The 12,368-nt window shown below is 44.0% G+C and overlaps 1 protein-coding gene across 1 annotated transcript; it reads right to left on the bottom strand.

The window, feature by feature from the left end:
* Nucleotides 1-91: 91 nt before the first annotated feature.
* Nucleotides 92-6,062, bottom strand: LOC109759385 (uncharacterized). The gene is made up of 4 exons (XM_020318211.4): nt 5,063-6,062; nt 1,640-1,695; nt 1,352-1,544; nt 92-979 (listed from the first exon to the last, which is right to left on the bottom strand). The coding sequence occupies exons 1-4, from the start codon at nt 5,792-5,794 to the stop codon at nt 623-625; spliced, it is 1,338 nt and encodes a 445-aa protein (XP_020173800.1). The 5' UTR covers nt 5,795-6,062; the 3' UTR covers nt 92-622.
* Nucleotides 6,063-12,368: the final 6,306 nt, after the last annotated feature.

The following is a 12,368-nucleotide window of genomic DNA, read 5'->3' as shown; positions in this document are numbered from 1 at the left end:
ATCTTACTATTTTAGTACCAGTGCTCTTTTATTTATCTGTACATTTGTTTATTTATGCAGTGCTAACAGGCATACAACTAACATGGCAATATCCATCAGTAATAATCTTATAGACTAATAACAAAGGCTGGTACAATTCTGTGCATCAAAGAAATGTGCTACATACAGGCATACAGTAATATGATGAATCCACCAGAAATCATAAGCACATACCACATGTATACAACTGCTACCCAAATCAACTACGGCAAGGGACATAAACACCACGAGCCCGCAAACTGGATGCACCCTCGTCCCGCGGTGTTCTTGACACTAGTAATCTTGATAAAATGTGAAGAGAAGTGATCTAAAACATGACCGGAATCCGTGTCAAACCTTGATACTGAGAGGAGACAGAGATGGGATTGTGGAGGGTTGGATCAACATGTGAGATCTGAGGTTTGACATGGTCTTAGATCACCCCTCTTCACATTTACCAAGGGTTGATTTGCATCCCATAAAACACAGGGAGCCTGATGGCCTCACATGCTGAATCTGCATTCCGTAACTTACCTGACGACGGTGCCTCAATGTAGTGCACACATCGATGAATGAAGTCAGAAACGCTCCATAGCAGCCCGGCTCATCGAACAGCAGAAGCGTAGGGAGACAGAATGCACTCTCTTATCCGGGATGCCCCGTCCCTCGCCAGCATGCCCTCGAGGTCTCCGAGGATCCTCGCCAGCCAAATCTCCAGGCTTCGCTGGATTTCCTTGAAGTTGTTCCTGACTGAACTTAGTGCTCTTCTTGTGCTCACTTTGGCTTCTGCTGGCAGCTCATCGCCGAAGCTGCTTTTCGCGGTCTCTGCTTGCACTGTGCCGAGCTTCTGCCTTGTTTCAGCTGCTCGGTGCTGAAGGTGGAATGCCTCCAGCAAGTACTCTGTTTGCCGCTGTGTTCTGAACTCCGAGTTGAGTGTCGAATCACAAGGGTCGTTCGCTTGCTGCACAAATACATAATAGGTTAGTTTTTCTTATTGCAACCGGTTAAATAGCAATAGGAAGGAGTCAGACTATACTGCCTCAAGAGTCATGCAATAGAGCCAGGAAACAATTGCCCCAATATGAAACTATCCCCTACTACCATGAACTAGTGTAACAGTTAGCTTACAAGCTAGTATCACACTGAGGTCATTGCTGTGTTTACCTTTAGCAATGCATAAATAGTCAGGTAACAAAGATGTTAATCACATCATATGTTGGATTATGCGTTTATATAACAGGTATGCGGTACTACCAAGCTAGGCTATATAGACTGCATGTGCTACGGAGAGCAGTAAGCATATGCCATGTCAGATGATAAAAGTAAAACCTACCATTCGCTTGCAAAGATCCTCAATCTTCCCAGCAAGAGTTTGGTATCTCTTTACTTGCTTCCTCAGCACCAACGGGATCTTGGATAGATCTCCATTTCCAACCTTCTCCAGATTAATTAACTCCTGCTCAAGCTGCCGAAGCTTTGCAGGAACTCCTGACGATTCCACATCCACCTTCCATGGTGATTCTCTCCTGGCGAAAAAAAGATGATTTGTAAACAACAAAGAACAAGTAGTGTTTATTCAGCTGCTTCTTTACAAAACGACGTGCCTCAGTTAAATACTTACCGTGGTACGGCATGCTTTGTGTTGTACACTGACTCAACCGATTCGTACTTCATGTCCTGCAAGACGCAAGTTAAAATGAGTGATTAAAGGGGCAAAACAGGTCACAGTCCAACAATGCTCTATTAGCCTAACTGAGCCACCGCTTTCTCCAAATCTTAATGTTAGGCGTCGTCAATGGCACGAGCTGATACACATAATTACAAGAAAATATAAAATGGAATGTGCCTTTTGTTTTATGTATCACTGTTTATGCAAAGACATATTTTGTTCAATACGAGCAAGGAAGATTTTTTTTTTTAATATGTAGAACAGTTGAGATAAGAAACCTCACAATCAAGTTTAGTTATTGAGTGTACTTTAGCTGAGTCTGAACCAGGAAAACAAGTAGCTTGCCAGCCATAGCCCTATCTAAAATGAAGAATGAAATTGCTGAGAACCAGATACTCCTTGGCTGATGCTGTTTCAGTTCAAGTGACTATCTTGAACCAGATTGTGAATCATCCTTAACTGAGTTGATTAACTATATCCAAGAAAGTTGCTGATTTTATTCACTCTTTTTTTGCATTTTTGGCACTGCATACTTGAGAACAGAGGTAAATGTTGAGCAACGAATAGCGAGGTGACTCTTAATGTTTATTTGGGACAAGTGGAACGGAGCATAGGGAAGGAAAGGTCAAGAAAAGAGTTCGCAGTTTACACAAAGGAAAGAAAAGAATATGACAGCAAAGAACAAACACCATAGGAGCTTACAGGCTGTAAGACCTAATAAGGTTTTATGTATGGATCATTACAAAGTTAATCTAGCGAAATTTGTAACTTGGAAGTCCAACAAATAACTCTGTATCTCTATCAATACAAGCTTATGGAATACATATAAGGTCTATATATCATCATTGCTAATGAACCTACAGAGCAGAAAACCAAATTCGTCCTGTGTGAAGAAACGCAAGATTACCATTATTCTGTCACTGTAGATATATGTAATACTCCCTCCGTCCCAAAATAAGTGTCTCAACCTTAGTACAATTTTGTACTAAAGTTAGTACAAAGTTGAGACACTTATTTTGGGACAGAGGGAGTATTTTGACAAACATGAGAGAAATTGCAAACAGGGAGAGCATACATGCACATCTGTGTTGCCATACTAGATTTTATAGGAACATTGAGCAATTTGCACTTTACACAAGTACAGAACCAACAGTAGCATATTTTTTAACCTTCAGTTCTCCAAGCACCACTGGTTCTCGTAGATCACATTTGAACTATGGCATCGCAACACGTTTGGACAAATTCACAATTTGGTCGATAGCCTTAATGGCAGAAAGAGCAACCAAATGACAGTGTGGGTCCAAAACAACAGTTTCTAATGCTTTAGTTCAAATCTTTGTCTAAATATTTGGGCAGCCCGGTGCATGTAGCTCCCGCTTGCGCAGGGTCCGGGGAAGGGTCCGACGAAGAATGAACTACTGTTTATTCTTGCACACACAATCGGTGGAAGCAGAAATGTTGCGTGAACATCTAATGAGTACTCAATAAAACAACAGAATCAAATAAAAAACTTCTAGTAAAGGGCAGATCGGTTGTAGTCAGGGTCTTTTCCGCTGGATATGGGCGTGAAATTTTTTCTTTGATAAATGCATGTGCAGTCATAAAAGGCAACAACAACAAAGCCTTTAGTCCCAAACAAGGCATGAACTGCTGTGTGGCAGTGGTTTATCTATATTTCAACAAGGCACCAAAACTAGTTCGTAAGAAATAGACTGAAGGAATACATGACATGGCATTATGCTGAGAAAAGGCAGAGCAAAAAAAAATATGGGTTTTCTTCCTGTACAGTAACTAAGGTCAGCAGCCCTATGATGATCTTGGTGCAGTGCTCAACTACTCATCTTACAATACAGGGCACTGTTAACATGAGCAAACACCAGGATGCCTGTGAGTCTGTGACCACCATACAGGTCTAGAAAAGGGCCAGATGAGATTCTTTCAGGTAGCTTTGTTGGATGTAGATGCAAGGGTGCCCCCACTCCACAGAAACAGTGACAGGATCCTAATTGATCCAAGGGGCTGCTGTCAAAGTTGTCAAAACTGATAAGTTGAGATATCATGGAGCATAGGAAAAATCTGCAATTAGTTGAGTTATTTCTACAAATTTTGTCTCTATCCTCCTAGTCTGATAGGCTTATAGCCCACCACGTACTCCATACAAAGCAAAGTCAAGTTAGAGTGTCCACTCATAACTCTTATTCTTTGGATACCTCGAGATACCGCTAGTATGTGTCCACTTGATCTCCCCATGTCATCACATATTCTTAACCGCATCACTGGTTCTTGTAGATCACGTTTGAGCTATGTCACTGCAACTCGTTTGGACAAATTCACAATATGGTTGGTAGCCTTAATGGCAGCTTTGCAGGCTATGTACTATAGAAAGAGCAACTGAACGACAGTGTGGGTTCAAAACAACAGTTTTTCAAAACTATTTTCTTCCAATTATTTCGAAACAAAGAGTAAATTGCAGTGACAGCTATCACTGCTAAACATTATGTCACGCAACATCCTGGGCACAACAAATCAGTGGAAATAGAAATGATGCGCACACATCAAGTGAGTACCCAATGAAACAAAAAAATCAAATATGAAACTGCGTACGGGCATGAACTTTTTTCTTCGGTAGAAGGCATCAACTGATGTTTGGCAGTAGTTTATCTATGTTTTCAACAAGGCCCCCCAAACTTGTACATGGATTTAGGCTGAACGAATACATGACATGGTATTATACCAAGAAGAGATGGAGCTAAAAACCATGGCCAGCAGCCTATGATGATCTTGGTGCAGTACTGGACTAATCATCTTACAGGGCACTGTTACCATGGGCAGGTCAAGAAATGAGCCAGATGAGAGTCTGTGTTGGATGCAGATGCAAGGGTGCCCCCACCCCACAGAAACAGTGCCCAAGATGGATCCTAATTGATCCAAGGGGCTGCTGTCAAAGTGGTCATTTGTCTGTTGTATCATGGATACGACATGCATGTCACTTTGCTCATGGAGATTCAGGGGTATCACTATCACTATCACTATCGCTCCTGGAAAAATGTGTGTGCAGACCTACCAGTGCAGGATAGTAGTGTGTTTAGCATGGAGCATCAACCAAACATAACTGATAGGAGCAGGGCCAAAATCTGCAATTAATCCAGGTGTTTCTACTACAAATTTCTACCAGGATGATGTAGGAGGAGCAGTTTTCAAAATGATTTTATGATGTTTAAAAGCAGCACCGGATTCGATGGAGTATCCATTGGTTGACATTACTAATACGTTTGCCTTCTTCAGAGTTTAATTCTACTACTAAAGAAGACGCGCACTTCCATGGTGGAATCATGGCAGAAGAGAGGTCAATGGGGGAACTTTTTGTCGGCTTACCTGCCACCCTTTGGAGCGCGAGTCCATCCAGGGCGGCATTCCCGACGCCGCCGCCGCGGAGGACGAGGAGGAGGTGTAGAAGTCGTCGCCGCCGCCGAAGCCGTCCTGCTGCTGCCGCTGCTGGGCGTAGAGCGCGGCGGCCGCGGCCAGGGCCTCCGCGTCGGTGTCGCCGTAACCCTCGGCCGGATCCAACTGACGCTGCCGCTGCTCCCGCGCAGCGGGCTCGTCCTGCCCGGCGCCGTTGCCGGTGGCGGCGAGGAGCGCGCTGAGCAGCCCGTCGCGGTCGGCGGCGTCGCGCTCGAGGCGGTCGGCGCGGGCCCGGAGCGCGGCGGCCTGGGCCTCGGCGTCGGCGAGGCGCGCGCGGAGGTTGGCGGCCTCGTCGCTGGCGGCCGCGGCGCGGGCCAGCAGGCGGCGCTCGGCCTCGGCCCACGACGCGCGGTGGCCCGCGAAGATCTCGGCGGCGCGCGCGTTGGCCCGGGCGTCCTCGCGCCGGCGGGCCCGCAGCTGGCGCAGCTGGTCCTCGGCGGCCAGCAGGCGCGTGGCCAGGACCCGGCCCCGCGACTGCAGCGACGCGACGTGGCGCGCGCCGGCGGCGCCGCCCGGGAGCGAGGCGAGGAAGAGCGCGAAGGCCACGCCCAGGTAGGCCGCCAGGGCCTCGGCGCCGGCGGCTGTGTCCTGCGGCGGTGGAGGGGGCTTGGCCGGCGGCGCGTCGGCGGCGTCGTCGGCCGCCATTGTTTAGGGGGGGCGCGTGGACTGGTGGAGAGCGATGGGTCGGAGATGGAGAGGAGTGGCGATGGCGACTGTGTGGGTGGAAGGAGATAGATTTGGGTGACGGAAATGCCCCTGCCCGTGTGTGAGTGTGAGTGTGGGCCCGCACGTGATTCGGTGGAAAGTCGTGATGATGATTGACGATTAGGATAGCGTGGTTTGGCCGCTCCTTGTCGCCCCGCCCCGCCGGTCGTGTGCGACGCTTAACTCTTTCTTTTTCTTTGGAGAAGAATGTGCGACGGTTAACTATGGGATGCCACACAACACAAAGCATTCATACACGGGCATGCAGAAATGCACTAGCATTTGTTCGAATCTATATATAGATGATTCTGTTTAGTACCAACGGGGCCCCAGTGCCATATCTCGCCTATCGTCGTCGGCGCAGGGTTTTTTTCTGGGCGTTTTCTCTCGAAATAGGCTTTCGCCCCGCTTTATAAATAAAGCAACAAACCAGAGTACATGACCGAACGATACAGTATGGTGGGGAGGCCCCCTTACACAGCAGATCAACAGATAAAACATAAGCCTAGAACAAGCCTGACACCTCGCCGAGGCACGGACAGGGACCCCTGAGCTCAAAGACAACGCCCCCAGGAGGGTTACGGCGCGAAGCGTCGCCGTTGCCGAGTCTGAGAACAAACAACGATTTTTCCGTGAGCCATGGCACTGGTATGGGGTCCACGACGCCGTCTTCAAAAAGCAAGAGCACCCACAGGCGTCGCCGTCGTCGGTGCCAGAAGCGTGGAGCTTTCACTCGGTCACTCGCCTGCACCACCACGAGGAGACCCCGCCACTACCACAACGAGGGTCAAACTTGCCCACCCCAAATCTGGGCACTGCCAGAGCAGTCCTGGGCCTCCCGCCACTACATCCCTAGTCGCCCTCACGACCTAAAGATGGAGCCACCACCGCCACCATGAAGCCTGCCAGAAAAGCCAACCATGAGGCCCGCCGTTCGGGGCCGCCGGCCCGGCATGCATGCCCCTAGGAACCGCCGACCATCTTCGTCACGAGCACCCGACCACAGTAGTAAGAGTGAAAGGGACCATCTTTCACTCCTAGTCCGGCATCAGCCATCGGGTTTGGGTCGGCACCTCCACAGTAGGAAGCACCCACGCCTGTATCCCCATCCGGTCCCGGTTGACCAGGGGGGAGACAACCCGGTGACTACCGACGGCCACCGCGAGCACGCTCGAACAACGCCATGTCCGTGGTCAATGGTGCCGATCTGTATGACGGCACGGCGACGCCCGACGAGCAACCTTGGATCAACGCTACCACAACGCAACAAGGGAGAAGAGCACTAACGCATAAGCTTGCACTCGTGCGGACCAAGTCGGCTCCCTACACCTGCGCTCCGTCGAACGACATCCACCACCGCCTACCGGATCCGCACCGTCACGACAAGCCGGAGAGACAAACGCCAGCACCGACCTCCTGAAGCATGAACCACCACTGCCCAAGAGCAACAGGCCGCCGCTGCCGCCCGAGGGATCCCGAGCAGCCCACCTCGCCGGACCCGCGCCGCCCCTGCCAGATCCAGGCCGCCGGCATTTAAAAACATTTACACTATTTTAAAAGATATGGTAACAAAGCATTTACACTATGTTTAACATTTTTCAACTTTGTGGTGAACATTTTAAAAATTAATTAAATTGAGTTTTTTATATTCAAAATGTTTTGCGATAACTTGGCATTGGTTTTTAGCTATAAAGTATTCACGGCAAACTTTTTGATGTTTTTGCCATTGCATTTTTTATGTTTTGCGATAATCTGTAGAATGGTATATTTATTTTTTTAAATGGCATGGCAGATTTAATTTTTTAATCACAGTAACTTGTTTTGTGTGGTTTTTTGTTTTGACAACAAAAATACACAGTATGGGTATTTTAATTTTTGTTTTCATCAAAATTTTATTATTAAGAGCATGGCATTTTTATTTTTTATATTAATTGCATGGCATTTTTACTATCAGGAGCATGACATTATTAATATTAAGAGTCTATGGCAAAAATAAAGAAAAAATGTTCATGGCAATAACTCACGACTATTTGCAATTTGCTCCCCTATGGGGCGGGGGGTCGCGCTGGTTTGCTCCCCCAGCGAACCAATTTGTTCGCTCGCTTCGCCCAATCGGAGGAATGAGTCAGTTCACTGTGGAGAGGCTTCCCTGGAAATAGTTGTCAGTTATTGCTTAATATCAGGAAGTATACTATATAGGGTGGAATCAAAATTTCCTAGAGTTATTAGGTACTTTAAATCCAAAGCTAGTTTCCTAAAAATCTGCAAAAAGTAAATCAACAAGAAATTAATTATTTATAAATCCCATGTAATTAGTCTTAAGAATCAGTATAAATTTTAGAATAGTTGCTACAAGGAAGCACTCAATTAGTTATCGGACTGGCTAGAGGTAAGGTGAATGAATTTAAAATTTGAGTAAGTCACTCACTAATGGAAAAATGGCTAGCTGCAACTTTCGTTAGTGGCGTGCCATTTTCAACCAAAGCCAACAATACTTTTTCCAAATAGTGGTTGTGTTGGCTTATTTAGTACATCAACTTTATATGGTTAGTGTTGGCGTTGGATTTTGTTAACATGTCAAAAAAATGTTGGCCCAGCTGTACTCACCCGTTGGAAGATACCGGTGACATCGGGGTGGTATACACGCCGTAGTTAATTAGCAATTGCTGGCGTGCCAACTGATGTTGCGCTAGAAACATTTTTTTTTCATTTTATCAAGTGTTTTAAGTATTTAATGAACCTTTTATATTACATTTTAGTCTTTATTATTAGTAGTATTTTTATCATTTTGGGTCTTTTATTTCTTTACTACCAATTATCATTTTGTTTTTTTAATTATTTTGAGTTTTTTATTAGTATGGAATTAAAATGCTACACCTACATAGATATTGCAACAGATCATCTTTACAGTGAGACATAGCTTTCTTCCAACCACAAAACTCCTCCTATTTCCTAAGCATTCTTTCCATGCTTTCAATTGAGTTTTCTATACAAACAATTTTATAATTGAAAATTTAATCAAATAATGACAAAATTTGCACGCAATTTACACAAAAATTGCGCTTTCGGGTAAAATGCAAGAGTGAGGATATAATAGTGAAAGTTGCGCAATAAATAGGTTTACTGAGAAGGAATGAATTAGTGGCATTTGTATTACCACTAAAGAAGAAAGGAAATAAAATATAAAATATAAAATAAAACAAATCAAAGAACTAAAATTTTCTAGGAAAGAATGAATTAGTGGCTTTCGTATTACCCTTCAAGAAAAAAGAAAATGAAAAAAGAAGCAAGATCAAAATTATGAGGTAATCTAAGAAAGAATCAATTTGTGGCACTAATATTACCATTAAATAAAAACTAAAACATAATCAAAATAATGAAGATTTACTAAGAAAGAATGAAAAAAACAATTCAAAATAATATAGTTTTCTAAGGAAGAATGAATTAGTGGCATTGGTACTATCCTTTAGAAAGAAAACAAAATCGAAACAACTAATGACAAAATTCGCATAAAGTTTACTTAGAAATTGCTTTTTTATATAATATGCAAGAATACGTAGATAATCGTGAAGTTTTGCAAAAGAGAAGTTTCTTATTAAGGAATGAATTAGTTGTGTTGGTATTACCCTTAAAGAAGAAATAAAATGAAATGAAAACTTAACGAAATCAAATACTGAAGTTTTCCAAGAAAGAATGAATTAGTGGCATTCGTATGACCATTATTACCATTTAAGAAGAAGGAAAATAAAATAAAAGCTGAAACAAAATAAATATAATGAGGTTTTCTTAGGAAGAATGAGTTAGTGGCATTGATAGTACCCTTAAGAAAAAAAATCAATAACAAAAAATGACACAATTTTCACACAATATACACAAAAAATTCGCTTTTTCAGATATACAAGAATAAACATATACCAGTGAGAGTTTTGCAAAACAAGTATTCTAAAGAGGAAAAAACCAGTGGCATTGGTATTACCCTTGAAGAAGAAATAAGTAAAAATAACTAAAAATAAATAAATAATGGGGTTTTATAAGGAACAATGATTTGGTGACATTGGTATTACCCTTTCGAAAGAAAGAAAATGAAAAACACCTTTCACACAACTTTGCAGGAGATTGCACCTTTTTTAAGTATGCAAAGAGTAATCATATAATAGTGCAATTTTTTGCATTTTTATAGTACATGTGTGTATGCATTTATACTTACCTAAAATCCCAAAAAAACCCAAAAAATAAAAAAAATAGATCAATAAAGAACAAACAAACATAAATAAAATAAAAAAAAACAAAGGGAGAGAGGGGAGGGATGGGTCGCATAGGTAATGACTTCAGCCCTTTAAGAAATTGACTGACCAACAATATGTGGTCAGTCACAAAACCCAATCCAAAACAACTCACGAAACATAAGAGAAAAAGAAGCATGAATCTCAAAGCAAAAATCAACAGCCAAAAAATCGACTAGCTGAAAATATGTTTTTAGGTGATTTACATTTAACTAAAATGAGGATAAAAATATCCATGTAAAAAAAGAAAAAAAACATAATGAAAAGTAATATAAAAATAATGCAAAAAACATGCAATGTGTAATGGGCTTCGAGCGCAATAGAAATGGCGACTTACCCCACAGAGGGGCATGTAAAAAATCCATCCAAAGAAAAAAAATGACTTACATCAAACAGGGGCAAGTCAAAATTCCAACCTAAGGAAAAAGCGACGTACCCCAAAAATGGGCAAGTCAAAAATCCAGCCAAAGGAAAAATTGACCTACCCCAAAAATGGGCAAGTCAAAAATCCAAGAAAAAAGCGACTTACTCCAAAGAGGGGCATGTCAAAAATCCAGCCAAAGGAAAAATTGACTTATCCTAAACAGTGGCAAGTCAAAAATCAGGCTTAGAAGTCATGAAACAACACAAGCAAAAACAACAAGACAAATCATGACAAAAGAATCAATGAAATCAGGTGAACTGGGATAGCTAATATGGCATGAGCTTAGGGCATCTTGAACGCTATCCCCAAACCGGACACTGCATCCGTCCATGGACCGATGTGGAGCAATCCGTGGACACTGATGCGGAAGTTGTGCATTCAACCATGTCTTGAAATGTCCATCTCTATTAACTTCAAAATATTAACCAAGCCGGCCAAAGCTACTTTCGGCCAATGGAATCCGTCCACCTTCCGCCAAATCCGATGGTTAGTTAGCATTTAAATAACAATTATACAACCTTGGTCAACTAACAACTTGGCATAGAATGGTCTTTCGCCAACACCATGCTATTAACAACCCATTAATCTGCTCGTTTGGTACCCATCATTTGGGTCAGATTTGATGGATTTCATTTGCGAATTTCGAAATCTACTCGTTTGGTTGCCACAGAATTAGAATTAGGGATGGATTTCATTCAATGATTCCAGAGGATGTAAACTTTGCCTATCCCCAAATCCATTTCACTACCGGACTCGCGCCCTATGCCTACAGCCCAGGGCCGTCGGCATAGGTCATTTGCCGTCGGCATAGTCCCGTCGGCGTAGATCACGTCAGCGTAGTCTTGTCAGACCGTCGGCGTAGTATAGCCGTCGGCATAGGGGCCTATGCCGACGGCCGGGCGTCAGCCGTCGGCAGTGTTTTTCGCCTGACGGCAACGGACGGCGCCGTCAAAAGAGCTAACGATCCACGGAATGCCATGTGGCAGAGGTATGCCGACGGCTTGGCCGTCGGCATACCTCTGCCACGTGGCACTCCCTGGTGCCTCCTGGTGGCAGGGCTATGCCGACGGCTTTGCCGTAGGCATAGTTTTTTTTTTTGGTTTTTTATTTTCCCTGTTTTCTCTTTTTCAATTCATTTGACAGCATTTCAAAGCAGAATAATATGGGATTATGCAGAAATATGACAGTTCATCATCTAAACATACTCAAGTTCATCATCATCATTTAAACATACTCAAGTTCATCATCTAAAGATCATCACCGGCGAAAGTTCATGAACATAAAAGTAGTGCAAGACATGGAACATCATAAAAGTAGGAACATGAAAGGTATGGCATGACGGCCACATGCACGGAATCATCATCGACATCAAGCAAGACCACCTCCGCCAAAACCACCACCACCAAGACCACCTCCGCCAAAACCACCAAGACCACCACCGCCAAGACCACCTCCGCCAAAATCGCCACCGCCAAAACCGCCACCGCGACCACCATCACTCTGGAAGATCGGAGCGACTGGGGTCGATGGAGCAGGAGTCGAGCCACTGGTCCCCTACATGTTTGAGAGAAGATTCTAACGGTAAATATGATATGATAGTGTTGAATGAATGAGAACTAGTTTGTCAGTAGTTAGGCAAATGTACTAACCGGACTATCACTGCCTAGTGCCACCCATTCATCGAACGTGGGCACGTGTGGGGGTTCTCCCGCAGGTGGTGGTGGGGGTCCCATTTGTGGTGGATCCGTGCGGTTACTCCAAGACGCCAACATAGCCTGGATGTTAGTTAAACAAGCGAACTAGAAGG

The sequence above is a fragment of the Aegilops tauschii genome, chromosome 5, assembly GCF_002575655.3.
Source record: "Aegilops tauschii subsp. strangulata cultivar AL8/78 chromosome 5, Aet v6.0, whole genome shotgun sequence".
Classification (NCBI taxonomy): Eukaryota; Viridiplantae; Streptophyta; class Magnoliopsida; order Poales; family Poaceae; genus Aegilops; species Aegilops tauschii.
This window is presented reverse-complemented; position numbering and strand designations above follow the sequence as displayed.